The 23,240-nt window shown below is 36.6% G+C and overlaps 1 protein-coding gene across 1 annotated transcript in view; it reads right to left on the minus strand.

The window, feature by feature from the left end:
* The window catches only part of DROSHA (drosha ribonuclease III), a 77,070-nt gene that overhangs the window by 41,290 nt on the left and 12,540 nt on the right, over positions 1 to 23,240 (minus strand). The window contains exons 7-15 of the mRNA XM_054057385.1: positions 21,951 to 22,031; positions 19,891 to 19,977; positions 19,686 to 19,772; positions 16,200 to 16,271; positions 14,547 to 14,628; positions 13,192 to 13,266; positions 9,678 to 9,847; positions 4,953 to 5,077; positions 728 to 827 (exon numbers count right to left, since the gene is read on the minus strand). Of these exons, the coding sequence (XP_053913360.1) occupies positions 728 to 827; positions 4,953 to 5,077; positions 9,678 to 9,847; positions 13,192 to 13,266; positions 14,547 to 14,628; positions 16,200 to 16,271; positions 19,686 to 19,772; positions 19,891 to 19,977; positions 21,951 to 22,031 (879 nt within the window). The remainder of the gene's footprint in view (positions 1 to 727; positions 828 to 4,952; positions 5,078 to 9,677; positions 9,848 to 13,191; positions 13,267 to 14,546; positions 14,629 to 16,199; positions 16,272 to 19,685; positions 19,773 to 19,890; positions 19,978 to 21,950; positions 22,032 to 23,240) is intronic.

Here is a 23,240-nt window from a genome sequence, read left to right on the forward strand (position 1 = left end):
TCAGCCCCTAACAAAAAGATGTCCAAAAAACAATGATCTTCCCTTCTGCTTGCTTAGAGTGTAGATCTTAAAAAAATAGATACCTGAGAGCAGGTTGCTTTAGTCTATATTTGGGTGGGTTTATTTTTCTGATTTTAATTCCCAATTGGGTGAGCATCTGCACTTAGGAAATGCTTATTGCTCATCACTTGGGGAGGTGCGGGGGAAAGAGAGAGAAGACAAAAATTCAACAAATAACCTCATTTGTCATTAAAGATTACTGAAAATAACATCAACCAGATGATTTTGACTCAAAGATTTTAAGGAGTGTCACTAAAACTGCCCAGTAAATTACACTTTAAAATCATGCACAAGCATGGCAGTTTTTATCTCAGACGAGAAATGTTTAAAATTATGAGCCAGTTAAAAGTGCACTCTGAAATAAAAAGTCCTTCTCTATGCTAATTCTTGAAACCATTAATGGCAAAGGCTATAAAGAAGTTATGATTCTATAACGATCATTTCTATAATTGGGTAAAAAACTTGCAGGAGTTTGACAGTTGAAAAAAAGAAAAAAAAAATCCATTCACTAACAAGCAAAGACAAAAATAAAATCATTGTTAACAGCCTGAAAAGAAAATCTTTTGTGAAGTAATTTTGCTGTTTCCCTAAACATGGTTGTTATATGGCTTTATTTCCAACCTGAACTACCATGCTCAATTATCAGTTATAGGAAAGCTCAGCATACCTCTCTTTGTGACAATTTCTGTTTATCAGCCTGTTTGACTTTGGGACTATTAGCCAGCAGATGACGTAGCTTCACATAACTCTTCCACAGCTTTTGGTATCTGAAGGACAAAACCAGAAAACAAATATTGTGGTCAAAACATCAAGAGTTTCTCACTGTCCTTATGAATACTAACTACTAATAAAGCACCCATATACATACAGATTGTCTACAAGCATCTTTTTTACTACAGAAAAAAATCTGAAAGCATTTTCCAAGAGAAGTGACAATGTCTCTGCAGTTGTTCCAGCAGGGTGGACACAGCAGCACAGAGGAGGCACTTGCGAAAAGCAAAGCTCTGGGCAGAACCCAGGTCTCTCAGATACCCATCCGTCCTCTCCAAAGGACCACCTCTGCAAGCTGAAAAGACTTGCTCTCATAATTTAGGCCTTAGCTGGCAGCTAAACAGTACGCAGCCACTCTCTCACCCCTCCCCACCTGATGGGATGGGGAAGAGAATGGTAAAGGAAAGGAAAAGTTGTGGTTTGAGATAAAAACAGTTTTAATAGAATAAGAAAAGGAAAATGATGAAGATTGGTGATGTTGAAAATAATAATATAAAGAATATTTAAAAATACAACTGCTTACCGCCCAGTGACTAGCCCATCCCAAGCATTGATTTCAGTGAGTGCGGAGACAGCAACAAGCACAGAGATCACAGCAAGCAGAGCACCAAATGCGAAACCCATATTGCCTGCCACACCCCGGGCAAATTCTCATTTTTATACTGAGCATGATGTTATAATATGGAATATTCTGTTGGCCAGTTTGAGTTAGCTGTCCTGGTTCTGTACTTGTACATTATCAAAACATGAGAAACTGAAAAATCCTTGATTTCTTAGTAACAACTCTACAAACATCAGTTTATTATCTATACTCTTCTCACACTAACCCTGAAAAACAGCATCTGCTGGGATGAAAATTAACTTTATCTCAGTTGTACATAAACATTACCACAGCATGACATCTCAATTCAGGTAGGTGAAAAATCCCTCTTCTCCACAGGGTTTACCTATCACTCACCAAAATACAGCAGTAACCTTTCCCAAGAAGTGTCTGTCCTTATACTGGCTGAAAAATTTCAGTGAAGCACATAAGGAAAAGCTTTACAAGTCATGCACAACAGAAAGGCATCCTGTGAACAGTGAAATGGAAGTTTCATTCCCTGTTACTCTGTGCTGAACGGAAACAGTAAGCCAAGCCCTTCTCTGTGGTTAGCATATATTTAAGGTTTCTGTTTTATTCCAATCATCTAGCCTTTTCATATTTTGGAGGTGTCTAATTGCATGTGAACTTCAATAACCATATACTTTTTCCTCAGAGGGAGTCTCTCTGCAATCTAGCAGGGATTTTCACAAAACTTGTAAGAACTCATTCCATTTCTACACAATAACCCACCGTTACACTCAGCTGCAACAGATCAACAGGTTCAAAAGTTACTATGGTAGGAGCTACCAAGAAAATCACAACATTGTGTCCTTAAAAAACAATGCTATCTTCAAAATAGAATCAGCTCTGTACAGTTTTTTCAAGAACACCCATAAGACCAGGCTTCTAATAGGAAGCAAGGAATCAGAGGACAGACAAAAGTTTACCCAAGTAATTTAGTCTGGATTATATTTACATTATAAAAGATGATCCATCTCAGCACAGCAGGAAGTTACCACATTAGTGGCAAAGCAGTAAATGAAACAGCAGCTCTTTTACTATTTCATAATCTTCCTAGCATCTCACATTTTCAGGTATACAAACAGATATTTCCTTATTGGCATTTTTTCCATAGCTATTTCTCTGCAGCATTCTTAAACATATACTCTGTCTGAAAAGATGCTGACAATTTTTTGAGTTTATAAACACAACTGAAATGGTCAATCCATACATTTTTCTTATGCTCTGCTCTCCACATTTCCGCAGCCTGCAGAACTGCACATCTATTTCTGACAAACCCCCATCCAAAGAAGAAAAATGAGCAAATGAACAAATCAACCAACCAGAAAACATAAACAAGTGACACAAGAAGGTTCCACCTCAAAAATAAGAATCTAAAACTACAATATATAACATATGTTTTATTACTAATATTAATATGGGTGGAGCCAGGTCTGTTATTGCAATTAAGTTTGAGAATTAATAAGCAGATTACAGTAGCAAATAGTCTGGATTGGAACATCATTAAAAAAAAGACACACTATAGGAAAAACTTTTCTGGGCATCACCTATTTCACACATACATCAGAGTTAGGTCTGAGATTTACAACGGCATTACAGAGGTCTTTCACAAAAACTGCTTTGTTACTTTGATAAAGAAGAAGCATGCCTAAGTTCTGTAAGCAGCTCTGGGGAAAAAAAAAAAACAAAAACCAAAAACAAAACCCCAAAAGAAGCCATGGAAATTTTAAAGAAAGTTAAAAATAAAAAGTGTGGGAATAATAATTTTCGTATCTTTATATAGTTTTCAATTCAATGTACTAAAACTTCACAAACATTAAGAAATTCAGCATCAAAATAGGGATGGTTCTTATATTATTTGGTCTAATTATTTTCTTTTTATGGATAAGGAAACTAAAAGACAAGGAAGATTACAAGCCACGTTCAAAGCCAAAAGGAAATGTTTTTATCTGGATAAGCACTTCCTCTTACCACTTCCCAACATGTTAAACCTAAAAGCTGTAGAAGAATATGTCTGTCATAAATGTACATGTGAGTGATTGGGCCTCAAAATTCAACGTCCTTAAAAGACACTGGAGAAACATGCATGAGGAAAAGGACAACCTTAACCATAAACACACAAGGGATGGGCTCTATTCTGTCTGTCATCATTCAGAAAACAGATCTCCAAATCACTGGAAGAGTTCCCTGAAATTGTCATGAATTAAGAAAAAAAATTGTGAACAAAATGCAGTAATCACTTTTATGCTAGTATATGATCCACAGTGAAACAGTATTTCTTGCTTTGCTTGAACTTCCCTCTCCACTCTTTCACTGCACTCCTCCCAATCTCTACAAGGACATAAAAGTAACAGAGAAAAGTAGCACGGATGCAACAGCTTCCAGGCTACGAAACAGTATGTAGACTTGATTCTTGAAGGCATAAAAAGAGACAACTAAGTAGGATATGGCAGAGTGCAAGAAACATAAATGTCATGAAGAAAGTAAACAGAAAATGGCTATATTCTTGATTATTAGATGAAAGACCTTAAGAGCATTTAATTAAATGATCAAGTAGCAGCTCTGAAACAAAAGTTAGTTCTTTTTCATATCACAGAATCACAGAATCACAAGGTTGGAAAGGACCCATTGGATCATCGAGTCCAACCATTCCTAACACTCCCTAAACCATGTCCCTCAGCACTTCATCCACCCGTTCCTTAAACACCTCCAGGGAAGGCGACTCGACCACCTCCCTGGGCAGCCTGTTCCAGTACCCAATGACTCTTACTGTGAAGAATGTTTTTCTGATATCCAACCTGAACCTCCCCTGACGGAGCTTCAGGCCATTCCCTCTTGTCCTGTCCTCTGTCACTTGGGAGAAGAGGCCAGCTCCCTCCTCTCCACAACCTCCTTTCAGGTAGTTGTAGAGAGTAATAAGGTCTCCCCTCAGCCTCCTCTTCTCCAGGCTAAACAACCCCAGCTCTCTCAGCCGCTCCTCGTAAGAATTGTTCTCCAGCCCCCTCACCAGCTTTGTTATGATGCACAATAGTACTGCAGAAGTGATTACTTGGAATCTTCTCCCTGACAGTAGCATAAAAAGATTCAAAAAGTGATTTTAGATTTTTAAAAATTATCTAAACACATACTTTAACACAGAAGCTCATACGCTACAGACCTTCGGAAGCCTGGGCAAGCATTTCTCCCTCTCTGCCTTCCTATTACACTATTCTTTCTCTAAAAAACTGCAACTGGCCTCTCAGACAAGTAATGTAGAGCTTGAAGAACCTTTGGTCTGACCTAGAAGAGCTGTTCTCAGGTTGAGAAATTTCATACTGTACATACATGCACATTTACTTCACTAGATCCTGACTTATGCCACAAAAAATAGTTATAACTTACATTCCCTAACTTAAAAGAGCCAGTGTCCAATGCCATAAACACTAAGCTTATTAAACAGAAAAACAAATTCTTTCTAAGCCAGAAATGACAACAGTAATGAGTATCTGAATGAAACATGGAAGGAAAAGCATCTTACTGAGGATCTCCAGCATAACTGAGTTGAGCAGGTCGTATCCCGAAGTGGACAATAATGGGGAAAGTAATTACATCAGGATTGAACTGTTCACGGTCCAGTTGATCAATACGAACTGAGCTGGGTTTCTAGGAGAGAAAACAAAACATACTTAATTGACAACAGCTCCCTGAAAAATTTATTGCCTCTAGCCCTCACTACCCAGGAACCTCGAAGGAGCAGTATTCCAGGCATATTAAAATGCACACAAAATTGATCATTAATATTATAATACACATTAGGCAATGACAATGACTGAAACAAAGCTAATTGACTTATCTCTCCCAACAAAAAAATAAAAAGGGAATTCTTTTTATTTTCATTTAACAAGTAAGGAAATTTACAGTTTGACTATTTCTGAGAACTTAAAACAACGTTCTTTGGTTAAACATCACACTGGAAATGAAATCAGGATTAGTATTCTGACTTCCAAGCTCCCACATGCCTGAAGAGTTCACTAAAATCAGTTTACCGCTCTAATTTCCCAACGCAAGTGAAACCATTATTAGACCCATTCAATCATACCGACTAAACAGCATTAAAAAATCTGTCATGCTACTCTTAGAAAAGGCGCCTAGTCTGATGTGTAAAATGATGAGTAGAGTATTGTATAATGAGGAGACTTTCGTCCTTTTTACACTTCAAAACAGAAGTTCTTTTTATACTTAAAAAGGACAGTGCAGAAGGAGGCAACTTTTGCTTCACCTTTGAAAATGCAGAAAATGAGTAATTGCACATCACTGTAGAAGACATGCTGCTTACAAAGTTCTTGATCACTTATCTAACATATTTAAAAACTCAGCTAAAGGTGCACAGTTTGTCTCCAAGTAAACATTTTATCCATTACCCGGCAAGCTGCTTTGTTATGTGCCTGTTTATTCTCACTTTGCAATCTGCTGGATGAGGCCAATTTTTTCTGCTTGTCTTAGGTTTCAGAAAAAGGCCATTACTTCTAGTTACCTGCATCTCAAAACCTCTAATTTAGCATTGTGAGTTTCTCAAAGATGAGTTTCAGAGTTACAGAAACAGCTCCCACTATTCACAAAACAAAAAACTTATGTCAAGAACAAAGCTTTCACCCTTCAAACCACCTTGGTAGGACTGTTCACAGGAATAATTTTCTGCGTGGATAAGCAAAGCCTCATCAGGTGGCCATACGTCCAATCTATTCTAGAAAAACAAAAACTTACTTAAAACTTTGATATTCGGCTGGAGGAACATTTTCCAAGAGAAAATTGCTTATTAGCTTCCCTTTGGACATGATGACTAAACATAAAGTTACGTCTCCCCAGCCAAAAAAAAAAAAAGAAAAAAAAAGTTAGTTCATGATGAGAGGTTTAAAAAAAATATATAGAGAGAAGAAAAATGAAGAGAAAAGGTTCTCTCCACAGCACTTCCAATAAAAGGGATTAGGACAAAAAAATCTAAAGAAAAACACGCGGAGGAATTGTAGCAGGCAGAATGTTGTTCTCTAAACCAGAACTTAAAGTACTATAATTTAAGTTTATCTCTTTTTGCGGTGTTTGCAGAAAGCCAATTTGAAAAGTTTTTATCTTCGCAAAAGCTGTTCATTGGTTGTCCCCTTTTTAAACATTACAAACGAGGACTTTCTCCCATTCCCGTCCTCCTCAAAAAAGCAACCTGGCTACACAACTCCTCTGAGAATGAAAGCAGCAAAATATGATTAACAGAATATGAAACAAAAGTCAACACTCAATATGCAAATTATAATCAATACCTTTTAAAAATTACAGAGAATATTTTCCTATTTAAATGTTTCTGATCTTAGATACTGAAATAGAAATAATCTGACTCTCAAGTGTGAAAGAGAGAAAAGCTTTCAGTAAGCTTATAGCAGGGTCTGTGTGAAATGTGTGGCCTTGGGATCACTCAAAACCAAACTCTTTCTCTCTACTTAGATGCCACTGCCTTTGAGTTTTGTCACTTAGTTACGCAGCTGTTCATATAGGTCTAAGCACAACAAGGACAAAAGAACCCCTTGTTTAAGCCTTCATCACAATTGTTCCTTCACTGACAGTTATGAGAGAGGAGTAGCTAGGTTATGCTTCTTTTCTTCAGCACAGTGAACTTGCTTCCTCTCTGCTGCCATTTCTGAAGGTTAAATGGACAAACAGCACCATACAGAAACACAGAGAATAAATCGCACATCAGCAGACAGGATGCAAACAAATTAGATGTTATTCTTCCAGGTTTTTATCCCCATATTCTTTTAGAAGTGCTGTGAGAGACCATTTCATAATTGCAACCTTGCTTTTAACATCTCATTAAAAAAAAAACCTCTAACAGAGCATAGGCCCATTATCTTTGTTTTCTACTCCAAACCTCGTCAACGATGGCTTTGCTGATATTAGAAGACATAATGAGAGTTCATGCAGAAGTAGTACAAAAGTACGTTAGAAAACAGACATATTTGTATTAGTGAGAAAAGCGATATTTTAGAAAAAGTGAAGGATTAAAGGGGATTAAAATTCGTGAACCTCTAAATCTATTCCAACACAAAGTTTCACTAAACTAATGAAACACTATGAATATATTAAATTTTGCTGAACTATTGTTAGTTGTTCAAGTAAATGGGATTTATGTGCCTATCAACACTTTTTATCTTCTCCATCATGCATACATATACCTGACTTTAAAAATATGTGTATATATATATTTATTTTTTTTAAAGTCAGGTATATGTATGCATATATCTATATATATATATCTATATATACATATAGATATCTCTAAAACCTGGATCTGCTCAGAAGAGGAATTATCATCTCTCAAGTGACGTTGTGGAGGAAAGCAGCAAAACAAAATTTAGTGGTTTTACTTTGTTGTGTCAAATGGATAAAATTGAATTGAAGAGCTGTCATTTTCTAAACCAGTTTCACATTGTCTCCATAACAGAACTGTTTCATCTTCTAACATGGTAAATGCCTAGAAAATACTTTTGTACTCTATTTTTCACTTACTTTCATACTCAACAGAATATGCCGCAATGAACAGCAAAAAATCTACAAACCAAGAAGAAAGTCATTGCAATCTTCTTGAGAGGAAAAACATGTTCTAATGATGGCATTATAACATGACAACGTTTCAAAGTGCTGCAGAATTCTTTTATGCTTACATATTTTTATGTCCACATATATCTCTAAAAATGTTATCTTGTAGAAAGCAAAGTTTGTCAGTAAAAATCACACAAAATCTGAAAATTAACACCACCACTCACGAACTGCACTGTGTTGTGTGAAGACATTTACAGTCCAGTGACACAAGGAAGGAGCATATATACATTCCTTCACGCTAAACAAAAATGTAAGTTTTTAGCTAGCTGAAAATCAGCACATCTCCAGCAAAACCACCAAAGGTATGTCAGAGTATTACCATTCAGATGCTGACAACTCATGCACTACCATCTACCTCACATTACAGAAAACAGAGGCAATGTTAAGTTAAATGGTTAAAGATGTCTAACAATGTCTTTCATGAGATTCTGGTTTAGCACTCAGATTTAACCAGTTCAGGTAGAATTTTCCATAGTGAGAGTTCACACGCGTTCTGTAATTCATGTTTCCAAAAATGATCTTATTTTCCTTTTGCTTTAGAAAGTTTTAGCCAGAATGAAATCAAGGGAAAAATAAATTATTCCTCCCAAGTTATGATTAGCTAATAAAATAGTTTACTAAATGTAATGCTGCCATACTTAATCTTGGCTGCAGTTCGGAGACAGTTTTTTCAGTTAGCAAACTAAATTTCCTCCCAGGCATGATACCGAGTCACACTTTTTCTGGTGAAGCTATGAAGCTGAGCTATGAGCACAGGAGGAAAATGAAGCCAGAGTTAGAAAGGCATTGTAACCAAGAAAGCTCCACAGCAGTCTAAAATATTAGGTCCAAACCATGCCTTTATTACTGAGATACCACTTAGAGACATTGACCAAACCAAAGAAACAGAACACTGCAGCTTCCAGTGAACATCATCTATTCTTGTGACCCACATTTTTTAAGCGTAAAAGTCAGAAAGATGGGCTAAATTCACATAAACACCAGAGCTAAAATGAGCTGTGTTCAGAGAACATATGCTCTAAAATACTAATTGTTCCAAAAATAATAAGGCCATAGGGGTTTCAAGCTTGGCACTGAAAATTAATGGATGCATTCATTAACGTGCACACAATTCCTCAGTGTGAGTAAGAGCAACACAGAAACAGTGTGGAAAAACCTACACAGGCAGAAAACACCTTTTCCATATCCTAGGCAGAATCTGTGTAGAGTACTTTAAATAGAGCTAGCGGGTCAAAAGAGGAAGATGAAAGAAAATAGAAATAGTTACTAATTTCCTGGTCCTGTGTCAGGGAAAAAAGATGAGATCATGCATGTAAAGGCTGACTAAGAAAATGAGAAAGCAGAGAAGGAAACTACAGTTTCACATGCATAAAATATAGCCATTCCTTTTATCTCGCACATTGGAACAGTGCTCGCCTGGAAATCTGCTCTTCACTAGAGCAGTAGAGGGTGCATTTCTTCCCAGGGCTGGAATAAGTCAATGAACTATTCATACAGCAATCTGCAAGTGTCACTGGTTATTTTTTCCCTTTCCAATTCAACCTGTAGCAGACTCCCTGAAAAAAGACATGTGTGTGTCATTAGGTTGTTCATAAATCAGAATTATTTGCTCTACCATGCCAGGGCTGGTAACTATCATCCCTTTGCATTCTTCTGCATATTTCTGCCATTCCAATTCTTCCCACTGAAGCATGTTGGCAATCTCTTCTTCAGGCACCAGAGCTTTATTGCATCGTAACAAATAGAGAAGAATCTGATGCATCGAGAGTACTTCTTTTCCTCCATCTTAAAAATATAAATAAATATATAAAACAAAACACATTTCAGATACTTACTCCTAAAGCATAAGCGAAAGTGAAAATATGCAGAACACATAGAATATTTGCATGAGCAAAATAAAAAGCAAAATGCTTAAGCGATTTGACAAATACAAAGGCAAACATTTTATTGATGAATACTGCATATGCATAAACACTTTGCTAAACTGGAAGCAATAACAGTAATGGTAGCAAGAGGAACAGTTTCATCATACTGTAAAGCTGAAGTTTCTAATTTGCCTAAAAAAACCTTTAAAATGAGTATGCAGAACAATCAGTTACATTGTCCAGTTATGTCTTACTTTTCACTTCTATCATTCTTTTTAAAATGATAGATAAAAAGCCTTTAGGAATTTATGCAGTTTTTTTGAAGTACGCTCACAATTTGACAGGATACTTCTGGATGAACGTAGTAAGTTATCCTTGCATTTTAAACTCATCTGTAGTGCTTACACGCTGTACCTGCAGTAATGGAGACTAAAGAGTCTCATGCTGTCTTCTGTCACTAAATGAATCAAGGGCGCACGAAAACCGCTAAATACTTCTGAGACCCCAGGAAACATGCACAGTACAGGCTGTTCATAATGAAGCAATAAGCATCTGACTGGCTCCCAGCAGCCAGTTACAGATGTGAAGATGCAAACAGAAAAGCTGAGTGACAGTCCTGACAGTCCACCACTCAGAAGGAATTGACTATTCAAGATCAGTATGTTTGCTCATACAAGTAAAAAGATAGACATGTTACTACAGTGCTTTAATTTTGACTCACACCTCTCCAAGCCCCTCTTTTCAATAGAGTGTTAATCTGTAGGTGTGGAGGCATCTTCGTGTTTCCTCCTCACTGAGGACAAACATTAATTTCCCTTTCCCAGAGAGCAGAAGCAACCTGGTCCTGCAACTCAGTATATTGTCTCCATCACCACACAAACGAAAAAAAAAGGATTGGAGAAAAACCAGAAGTAAAATCTTGGAGCAATATGGGGGATGATGCCACAGCACAAGGGAAGTGATTCCAGGCATGCAGCTAAAGCCTCACAGAACTGCTGCATAATAGCAATGTTGCATGAGATGATGTCCTCTGCAACACATGTGAGGGAACAAGTGCTTCTCTTACTTCAGCTGGGATTAGAGCACTACGGTACAGAAAAGACGAAAGGGAATTATATCACTTGGCCCTCTTTGAACAATTACTCTCATTCAAACTCCAAGAGGGAATTTTAAAAGGGGAAAATAGACTTTTCAAATATGCAAAGTTTTCCTTCAGATTAAAGGGGCACTTGGTTTACAAGACTTTTGTCTTTGTCAACAACTAGATTATACTGTTACGCAAAAGGTAGCCCACGCCCAACAATCACTAAAAAGAAAGCGTAGCCTTACTCACTGTAGACATGTACCAGAAGGGTACAGGTTGCTATGGACAGATGTGCCAGACAGTAGTTAAGAGACCTGATCTTTCTTGTGTCAGAACATGCAGTACTTGGGACCTCAAATGTTTTTTTCCAGTCTTTTACTCTCTTAATATACTTATCTTCATAAAAAAGATGAATGACGATGAATATAATACAGAAAATATTAAGTATGCTATGCATCTCTGGCACTCAGTAAACACAGTATGATTAGCTCAAAGCTTAGAGCTACCCCAAGGCCTGTCTCTAAGTAATCTACACAGAAAACTTGACATCCCAAATCTCATATTTTTAGAACTTGTTAGAAAAATAAGAAAGAAAAGTAGAAGGGATGGGAAATCATCGATTTCATTTCCAACTCTAAAGAGACAGTTGATGGATATGTGGAGATCTGTTGCATCAATATATTAGACATACATAAATAATGTTCTGCAAACACACCTGAAGGGAATAGATTCCCAGTCTCATGAAATTAAAAACATCCAAGGATATCTCACAAAATAATCAATACAAAATACAAACTTGATTAAAATAATATCTGTCAAAAAGATGCTAAAATGCATCTATTAGACAGAAATATCTGGAAGACGACATATTTTCTAAAGAGTTAAAAAGCTGGGAACCTTAAAGAGGAAGCACACAGAAATACATATTATAGAGACTTATCTCTCCATATCAGTAAACAAGCGAACAGCACAGAAAAAGCTGACTTCTAAGATAAAATAAAACAATTCAGAAAATAAAAACCCCAACCTAACAGGAAAACATCCTCAAGCTACGCAAACCAAGCAGGTCAAACCTATTCTCATTTTGTGATGAGGTCGAGTCAATCAGCCACATGTGGCTTGATGGCTTATTTTGTAAATTGCTTCAGCAGAACCAAATCAATGTTTACTAGCAAGCCTCAGAGCTCTGATTCTGATTGAACATTGTTGTGCATCCAGGAAGGAACAACAATAGAAATATAATCATCTAGCCATCAGTACTCTCCACAGTAATGAGATAAACCTCTTTTAGCTATAGCTATAATTAATACTGCAACGAAGTTTCAAAGCCCACAGCAGAGAGCACATCAAGGCCACAGCCCTTTCGATGAAGACTGTCTCATCTGCACTCTCAGTCCAGCAGCCGAAGTATGTCCTCCTGTCCACACAAGTCTTCTAGAGCAATCACTGGCAGGATCTCAGCAGGATACATTTTCAGTGGAGCCTTGACATTTATATCTGCTGAAAGTCTGTCCTAGTAACTTAGGAAGTGTTAAGTGCCTGTGTTAGCTGTTTGCTCAAAACAAGTGCAATGCTCCATGCTGAAGCTTGTCTTTGGCTGGCAGCCTAGGGATGAATTGCACTGGAATGGTGTTTTTCTGTCTTTTACTGTATGATGCAAGGTCTAAGCTTGCATTAAGATAAAAAAACCCACACAATCAGAACAACAGGTGCTATGAAGTGCCAGTCATGCTCACTCTCAAAACTGGACATGAAGAATTTTAACACAATCACACGGTATCCTGAAGAGCAGAGGGAAGGTTAGGTAACAGCACTCCTCAAACGCCACAACTGCATCACAGATCACGACAAAAATGACCCAGCACTGCTTAAAATCACCATGACAGACACAAAAGCTAGAAGCAAGACCTGGCCTGCCCATGTGGATCGCAGTTCTGAGTAAATCATCCACTCTGCCAGTGACCATTCAAGACTTCAGCTGCAAGCACCAGAACTCTACACTGACTGAATCATTGAACTTGCAATAATAAGTTATTTGTAGTCCTTCTAGAGGTGAGTGTGTGAGGTTTTGGGTTTGTTTTTTTGTTATTGGTGGTTTGGGTTGTTTTTCGATATTTTTTTTTGTTTGGTTTGGTTTTTTTCAAGACAATTTCCTTACAGTTGCATAAAACAAACATTACCTGGAAGAAATCTCACAAATCGTGGCATGAAGTGAAACCTGGGGCAGGAAATAGCATCATTTTCAAGTGAAGGACCTTAAATATGAAAAAAACCTCAGAAAATTATGAACAACTTATTTGCAAAACAAACAAAACCAGAAGATAACATTGCCACAAAATCAGTGAACTGTGATTACATTTCACAGAGTCTAAGTTTCAGTTGGAAAAGTAACAATTCACAGCAGAGAGGAACAGAGTAACAATTTCTACTGACATTTTTCACACCGACAATTACAAAGAAAGCTACAATAATTTTAAAATAAAAAGAATCTAACGACACACAGTAGTTCTATTTAAAACTGTGGTACAGGAAAAAATTGTTTTATATAATCAATTCCCTTAAGACGTAGAGACACAAGCACTAGGTTTTTAGTCCATCCCAATTAGTGGGATGTTATTTGGTCACAATAACAAAGATAACAAGGAAATTTCCATAATGATATTTTTTTGTTTTTTTCATTTGTTATTTCATCATCCGAAGCTTTGCACGAAAATAAAAACAAAACTAGTAACTACCTGATGTTAGGAAAGAAAGAACAATGAGAACCAGTGATATGAGAGACCACATTGATGACAGAACACATTTAGTACCCAACCAGAGATGCCTACACAAACTGTATGAAACCTGTATGCTCCTCTGTTTAATTGCAATAAGCACAAAGTGCATGTCCACAGACAAAACACACCTACAGATTCTGGAATTAAATGCCTTTGATATAGTTCCTTATCTCTTAGACCAAGGGAAGGATTATCTCTGAAATCCTCCTTTGCACAGTCTTCATAAAAACATATATTTTTATCTTGTCTAGTCAAATACATTCAGCTATAATGATATGTTATCCGTCTACAGTTGTCTCTATGACATTGTTTTGTAAGCTAATTGTAGAGAAATACCGTATGAGTAACTTGTTTGCTAGTTTGTAAAAGCAGACAGAATAGTTTATTTGACACGTTGGTTTTCAAAATACCATGCACGCAATACTGTGTAATATTAAACATTCAATAATATTTACCATTTGATTAAAACCAACAGTTTTGGATTATGGAAGAAATCAAGTTTATCTGTGAGAATACAGTGCCAAGTTTTTGCATTTTAATTGCTACAGCCCATACTAATGAACTCTAATATATTCCATCTTCCTGAACAAAGCTGAAGTTCGTCCCTTTTGCATAAACCAGCATTTGATTCTTTTCTTTTGAGGCCTCACCCCACTTTCTTTTTAAATCAAAGAACATAACAAAATAGAGTTCTATTTACAAAAGCTTCAATTATTCGGGGATTTTTAGGTTTTTTTTTTTCCCCTAAATAAAATTACCTTTAAGATGCCAGTCATAGAGTTCCAAAATATCTTTGAATAGATACGAAGAGAACAGCTCAAGACCTCTCACACAAAAGTTCTGGGGGGAAAAGAAAACAAACAACAGAATTATTATTATATAATACTGTAATACTAATAATGCCACTCGTATATTTAAATAAAATAATGAAGAAAATAGTATCTTCAACTGCTAGAGACTGGGCTTTGGAAACAATAGTGATATATAAACCTGTAACATGTGACCTCTTGTTACATCTGTAACATGTAACAGTGATCTCTTCAGAAAGCATTGACAAGAAAGCATTGTAATGAAGACTCTTCAGTCAATGTCCAAGGCGCCACTACAGGCAGAAATTATGAATTCGTGCTAATTCACCATGTACTAAAACCCTTTCACCTGTCAAGCTAAGCAGATGACATTTGTGAAAAGGATCTTTTTATAATTCACTTCTTCCTACATGTTTGTATTAAAAATGTATAAATCACCACCTGCGATATCATGGTCAATTCCACTGCAACTTATCAGTACAATGTAAATTCAGGATTTTGACCTCAAGAGCCAACAGGAAAGGAGAGGAAAAAAAGAAAAGAAAAAAAAAAAAAAAAGAATGAGGTTCTTCTTATGAAGTGGGGAAGCAGCTCCAATAAAGCAAAAAGCTTTCATTCAGAAATGTAGGAACTTAAAAAGCTTTCCTTAAACAAAATCAGGGCAGGTTAATATAAACTGTACGTGTACGACGCCAGCCATAAATTCCAAACCCAACAACCCAACCTCTTTTGCAAGAATGCATCAGTGACGACAGTCTGCAAATACTGCTGTAGCCAACTGACCAGAAGTCAAAAAATAAATTAAATATCAAATTCCTATTTTGCTTTGTGACCAATTTTTGTTTTAGAAGAAAATTTGGAGACAACGCAGTAGATTCAGTAACAAGAAATGAAATGCTTTGATCACACTAATCTTGCTGAGGAATTTCAGGGCTCTTGCATATATTTAGATGCCACTGAGAAACAAAAAGGGAGATAACTAGAATGAAAAATGTAAATATATGTGACTAAATTAAACACTGATCCTATCTTTGTAGTTAATATGCAGGGGTGTTTCTGTACCTACACATGCTGTTCCACTGCAGCAATTTACTTCACAAACTGGCTTCACCAGGGATTAATTTGTAACAACAAAAAAAAGATTATGAACTGAATGTGCTTCATTTGTATCCACCGGAAATTTGTCTTGGCAACAGCTTATATTAAGTACTGATAAGCAATCTTCAGAGCTTCAAACTCATGATTAAGTTTCAGCTCTGCCATTGACTTATGTAGTCCTGGCAAACCAGTACCTCCACATGCCTTATTTTTGTCATCTATGGAAGGATAATGCCTAACTCAGCCTACAGATAAGAGTTCCTGACATATATTGTATATAACTTAAAATGAAAAGAAGCTATGGATATAAGCACTTCCTACTATTTGAATTTAATATGTTATAGCCGAGGTGGATGGATTTATGCTTGTACAAGTTCCTTTTCAGCCATTCATTCAAAACAGAGCCTGTCTCTTAAGAGATGAGATTCTGAAGAGTTTAATCCATTAAGCATATCAATAACTCATAACCCACACTCTGACTTTCTGACTAATTATCCTTCTTACCTCAGGCATCATCTCCTCAATGAAATGAATTGTATAGTCAATGTTAAATCTGATTACTTTACAGAGAGGAATCTGGAAAGAAAAATAGAAATTCAGCATGAGAAACTATACAGCATCAAACGTACAGTTAATACTATTTTATATGCAAAGATATTACTGTCTGCTGAAAAGGGCATTTTACTAAAGCAGCTGTTCTGGGGGATCATGCAAAAACAGGAACACAAGCATGTGCAAAAGAAGTAACAGTTCTAACCTCCACCTTTCTAGTAACACAGTACTGACAGGAGGGATAGTAAAGGAAGATTAAATAATGCCACCTACTGGAGATGAAATTTTGTTTAGAAGAAAAAGGAAAGCTTAGTAAACCCTTAGCTTCTCTCACTTGTACGTTTGGAAGTAATTTATTGTTGGTGACACAACATGTCAGACTGATAGCAATCTGAAGGCATGGTAGTTTTAGACTACTGCCAATTCTGTTAGCTATATTGTCTTAAGATACAGCTCTAAGTCACAGCAACACAATGTAAGAACTACAGGATACATTTATACCTTTATACTAATTTCATCCAATAAATATTCTTAGAACTTCACTCAATTTACTAGTTAGACAAAAATATCATCCCTTCTTCAGCTTTGAAAAAAGGTTTCCTTGTTTACAAAGACCATGGACGGCTGAAGGTGTGTCTCGTTTTTTTAACAGCATTTTTTAAAGCAAAAAAATCTAAATTTCTGAAAGACTATGGAAATGCCTAATCTTATCCTACACATCTACAGCTCTTAGAAAATTTTACTACTCATTGGCCTTGCAAGCAAAAAAGAATCTTATAACAATTCAACAGTCTGTGAAAGTGACACAACTCAAAGCTATTTTGCATTGATAAACACATTGATATCTATCTGAATAGAGCTGGAGTTACACTGAAATCAATGGACTTAGTAGAGGTGCAATATTCTGCTTGCATCTTCTCGCGGCTCACTGTCAAACATTTGACTTTTTTGTCTACAAAGATCTATTGATATCTTTATGATAGATTACAGAGCTACAACAAACAAGCAAACAAAAAAATGCATTTCCTACAATTTGGTACAATATTAAATGTGAATACAAAAGTAAAAAAAACCCCAAAAAACAACTTCGAAGCTAAATGTCCCATTTAGAATCTGAGTAGAAGAAAGCTTGTCACATTTGAATTGGCAGGGCTTTCTTAGAAAAGAAAAAAATACAGAGAGCATTTGCTTACTTTCTAACATGCAAGCTCAACCAGGAGAGGCTATTCTGATTCAGAAACTTGGTAGCCCTGAGAATTTTCCTTTGTATTGAATAGAAAATGAATGGTTTCAAGAAGTGATCACAACCATAATCTCTCACATCCCACATACGGAAGCAAATACATAGCAAAGGAACACACAATCAGTACTATAAAATTGTTTTGGTAGTTACATTAAGAAAATTTTAATTTCTTTTATGATTGTACTAATCTTTTGCCCCAATATCTGACCTGTTCAATTATTACTGAGCAACAGTAATAACAGTAATAAGACTTCTCACAGTGCACAAAGCTGTGACTTCATTTAATGTGATTCATTTAAAGAAGTTGGTGTTTGGGTCTCTATTTTTGCTACCCTTTGCCACCTCCTTTTTATCAAATATGTTCCATAACATCTCTCAAACAGCAGCTTTTAGGTTGCCAAAAATCATTTCAAGACAGCAAGAGATTCCTTCCAAAGGACTTCATACCTGTTAGCAACAGGAACTGACAATACAGTCTTGCTTTGTATTCAACTCTGTAAAAAATTAATCATTTACTGCTGGTCACTGCCTCTATTTTGAATGAGAAAACACACAGGCACTTTGAGCAACGAAGCTGGTGAAGGGGCTGGAGAACAAGTTTTATGAGAAGCGGCTGAGGGAACTGGGGTTGTTCAGCCTGGAGAAGAGGAGGCTGAGGGGAGACCTTATTATTTTCTACAACTACCTGAAAGGAGGTTGTGGAGAGGAGGGAGCTGGCCTCTTCTCCCAAGTGACTGAGGACAGGACAAGGCGGAATGGCCTCAAGCTCCGCCAGGGGAGGTTCAGGTTGGATATCAGAAAAAAATTCTTCACAGTAAGAGTCATTGGGCACTGGAACAGGCTGCCCAGGGTGGGGGTCGAGTCACCCTGGAGGTGTTTAAGGAATGGGTGGATGAAGTGCTGAGGGGCATGGTTTAAGGGAGTGTTAGGAATGGTTGAACTCAATGATCTAGTGGATCCTTTCCAACCTGGTGATTCTATGATTCTGCAATAAAAGTATGCACAATGTTGTTACTAACTACTCATATCAGATAAGAAGAGTTTTCCTTGTTCTCTGTATAGAAAAGATTTCCATACTCTCTGCCTTACTGCCATGCAGTGGACACAAAAATTATAAAAATAAGATGGTCTTTTATCCTTTTAATTGGAGTAAAACGAAACTTTTTTTTTTATGTTCATTGCAAAGAGAAAATATAAAGCCTTGGGACAAACATGCCTTGAACCCCAAGGCCAAGTTAATACCAACGGTCACGAGTGCTTCACACTGCTATGCCACACGCTGAATTTGACTCTTATCAAGAAGAGTCCCTTTCCCTGCTCACCGAAAGAAAGTTTTGTCATACATATTATGTAAGCAAACTGTCAAGGAAAAAATACTTTCTTCTCAGCTCCTCTCAGTTCCACTATTCTTATATCCTGGCCTAGTACTAATAACCATTCTTAAACTGGGGTTTGGCATTGGTGGTGTAGTTAGTAACAGTTATAAAACCAAAGAAACAAACAAACACTACAGCATTTGAAAAAACAGTTCTTGAAATATCAAGACACCAGGAAAGCTTCAAGTGTACAGATATAAAATATTTGCTAAATCAGATATGGCTAACTCGGTTTATATTGGAAAAGCAAAGTAGTCGCATACCAATCATGCCCTTTTTCTTATATTTGCTTTCAAAACATACAATTAATCACCTTTAAATTTCTACAACATTTAATGAAAATCATAAATTGCCTAGCTCTTGAAGAAGGGGAACAGGATGTTAAAAAGTAGTTGATACACCTAGGTAAATTTTTAGAATAGATAAATCCCTTTAGAGTGGGCCTCTGAAAAATGTTCATTGTCACTTAAAGGGAAAAACTTTTTTTCTTGTTATTGCTGTTTTTTAAACATTTCCAACTTAAACCTCCTCATCTAATTTAAATCTGATTAACAGTTTTAACAGGTTCTCCATGCTTTATCTCACTTCCAAACTGTGAAACATGTAAAAACATTACTCTGATGCACATCACAGCCTCAGTCATGGTTGGAAGATAATGCTTACCACAATTAGTCAAGAAAAAAAACTGATTCTTTCCCCTCTTCCCAGTGCTGTCAAGATATTTGAAAGATACATACATCACTGCTTTCAATCAACTTCCAGGTAGAATGGGTTTACCTTCCAAATAAATCCCATGTATGGAGTAACGAACATACTTACATTTGTTAGTGGGGCATGTGCAAACATTGAGAACCCTTCAAAGATATATTCATGATCATCATACTCAATAACAGTAGGTCTGTCTGTCTAAAAAAAAGGAAAAAAACAAAAAAAACCCACAACGGAGTAAGAAAGAAGCAGTTTTACTGGCATCACTGAAAACAAAATTAAGCGTCCTAGTTGTTATTATTTATGAAGTACTTACTAAGAAGTTTGTGGGAGGTGACACAGTTATTCGATAGTGGTATAGTCTTCCAGCATTGTTGGTCATGGGGCGACATGGTTTAATGGGCTTAAAGAAAGAAATAAGTAGAATTTTATGTAGAGTCAAGGCAAATTTAGATTAAAAGAGAGAATAAAGTATTTCTAATACCCATGAAACATGAACTAGGAAAAATTAAATGAAAGCAGGTAGTCATAATTAAGCATTCTTTGAAGAGGGAAAGTGTGGTCTTATCTACATTTTCACTTTCAGAAATATTTTTAAAGTTATTCAAAAGGAAAAAAAGTCAAAAATATTGTACAATATTTTCATTTTCCATCTTTCCTACACACAGCAATTAGCTGATTATGTGCCAAACTAATTTCCTCTTTTATATAAATTTTGTTTCAGGAAACTGATTTTAAAAGCTTACAAAAGGGAACCTGGACCTCACATGCGAGGATCTCAAAGTATGTTATCAAGATAGACAGGTGCCAGCTCACCTGCTTGGGGCAAATCTGAGGCCTGAACAGAAGCGATTAGTCTATCACCACAGAGGCAGCTTTGGTAACCCTGCTTTGTCTGCCAGGTTGTAATGCCTGCTGGCAAGGTCCAAAGGCAGCCAGCCCTCCATGCACTCTGATGCCACACTAAAGGCCTAGGAATTCATGTTTTCTTCCAGCATGTTTTGAAGCAATTTAGTTTAAAGACCTAAAAATCCTCAGCAGTCAGACAAAAATAGTTTCTTACATGTCCTACAAACAGCTTGCTGCATTTTAGAAGATGCCACCAAGCCTGCTCAGAATACATCTGTCTGCATGTAAAGAAAAAATAATAATAATAATAAAAAAAAAAAATCACTGCAGCGAGCAGAGTAGTGTTCTAAACAGCATTAGAAAAGCTGGCCTGATTGCGATGGCAAGATAGCCACCTTGCTATGCAGCTCTGTGAGCTTTGCAAAACCTATCCAGGATGTAAGGAAATTAATCTGGCTGCTCAGTCCCAAATTAAACTTCTTACTCTTGCAACAAGACAGCTACAAACCAGCTAGTTTCAAGCTATGCAAGTTTATCTAGAGGACAATGTAAAAGCTAGGAGATTTTTCCAAAATTTTAAATTCCCAGCTGGCCTTGCTTCACAGAGCAGCTGCCTCCATGCAGAACGTTTTATATATCAGTTTTGTCCCGCTAAAATTTTCTCCTTCCTTCTCTGCAAGGAAAGCACTAGAGAATGTGGGGAGGAAGTAATTCTGAACTGGAGTGATTTATACTAAGTTTCAGACCAAAGCCATTTTTCTGAAATGCAATAATTATAAAACCTATGTATTAATGCTCTCAAATTCTTTCACCACAAAAAAAGTTTTTTAGAATGAAAAGCTTGAGATGGTCAAAGCAGTGATTTTATTTCTGGAAACAATACTGCTCAGGAGGCATGCTCTGTACAAACTAATATTTCTAAGGAAAATAACCTAATACGATAACATGCTTGAAAAGAAAGACACTACCATTCTAAAATATGTCACAGGAAGCTGATGGAGTCATCTTGTCTAATCACATATGCATAAAGAACTTAATAAAGTTTGACAATTTGCAGCACAGACATGCTCTAGTGCTAAGGCAAGAATGTCTCTTGACAAGCTTCTGGCTCCTGATAGGAGCAAAATTACTTTTCCTTTTAAGGCAATCCCTTAACAAATGTCCCTTTTAAGGTAATCCCTTAACAAGAGGGCCCAAGTAATATACTCATCCACTTGAAGATGGTAGATCTTTGACCACAAGTTCTTTTTTATTAGCGTAATCATGTTTCAGCAACTATAATCCCTCCTAATGGTTCATCCATCCGCCTGAACTAAACAAATACAGGCAAAAGTTTTCTACAGTTTTTGGGTAGATTTCATTACCAGTATTGCATCATAAATAAGAGGTTACATAGCTAAGTCATTTAAAGTCACACATGAGTTTTTACTCAGCCACTAAATCATGGGAAAAAAACTCAAATCAACCCAAGTATGAATTTACAGCAGCAAGTTTATATTCATAATTGCAATTCTTAGCATTACATACCTCTTCGCCAGGATAAATGCCATGTCTTATTCCTGTTCGTCGGGCTTTAGCACTACACTTGCATAAAGGTCCATCATTCATCTAAAACAAATAGGATTCAGTTTTTATTGAAAAATGGTTTTAGAAAAGTTATGTTGGTTTTAATGCCTGGATTGCTGATGCTTCTAAAAGCCTGTCATGCTTAGATTAAGTGGATGTTCTTAAGCCAATAAAACTGAAAACAGTGTAGACTAATGCAAAAAAACTGCACAATAGTATTAGAATTTCATCACTGTTTAGAAGCACAAAATGAAAAAATGCTCTCAGCAGAATTGTACCACTCTACTATCATATACATTTTTTCCATTTCTTATGCATACAAACAGCACACGTTCTGCCTAAAATGAAATTCAGGTCCTAAACATGCATATGCAAATATTTACATGCTGAAATATCCATGTTCAAACAGTTCCAACTCAGTTCACTGACTGAAATCGTGTCCCCGATTAATCCCTCTGCCATGTGGCAAGGCTATCACCTGAAGCATGCAAAGCAGACCATTCAAAGAGTTTACTTCGTACTTTAAAGAACTAATGAGATCACTTCAAATCCATCCTGTGAATAGATCATGAAAAAAGAGGAAGGAGGAAAAAACATCCACTTCAGTATTCTGTATGGGTACATCAAGTAGCAATACCAAAAAGGGCCATTGTACATGGTAGTCTTTTTTCTCACTTTTATGACCAAGTTCAACGCAGGCTATAAATTACTGCCATACCCTAAAGCCTTCTGCTCTTAACATCATGCCATTGCAGAAATCCAACAAAAAACAAACAAGCAAACAAACAAAACAAAAAAAAAAACAACATAAAATCAGAGAAACAAACGAAGTTCCCAGCACCAAGACTTAATGGAGTTTTCAAAGTCTGAATCAAAGAACTAAACCAACTTTTTAGACTTAGAAAAAAAACAACCACCATGCAATGCAATACAAGAACCAGCAGAACCTTCCACACCATTATAAGCAGTCTGAAAACCTAAAGAGCATCTATGGTGGAGTTACACAGTATCATCACGCAATAGATATAATGTGAAGGTTCCTCAGGAATCAAGAACCAATAAATTGCTGTTAATGAAGTCTTCAGACAGTTGGGAGAGGGATGCAACTTTTTAGTTTTGATGTTAAAACTCTGAACGTTCACTTCAGCTTAATTTCTTCAGACTGGCACAGTGGATACATGCAAAGGAACCTAAGAAGTAGGACACTTCTCTATTCCTTTGGGAACTTAAGTCATGCAATCTTAACAAGAG

This window comes from Cuculus canorus, chromosome 2 (genome assembly GCF_017976375.1).
Source record: "Cuculus canorus isolate bCucCan1 chromosome 2, bCucCan1.pri, whole genome shotgun sequence".
NCBI lineage: Eukaryota > Metazoa > Chordata > Aves > Cuculiformes > Cuculidae > Cuculus > Cuculus canorus.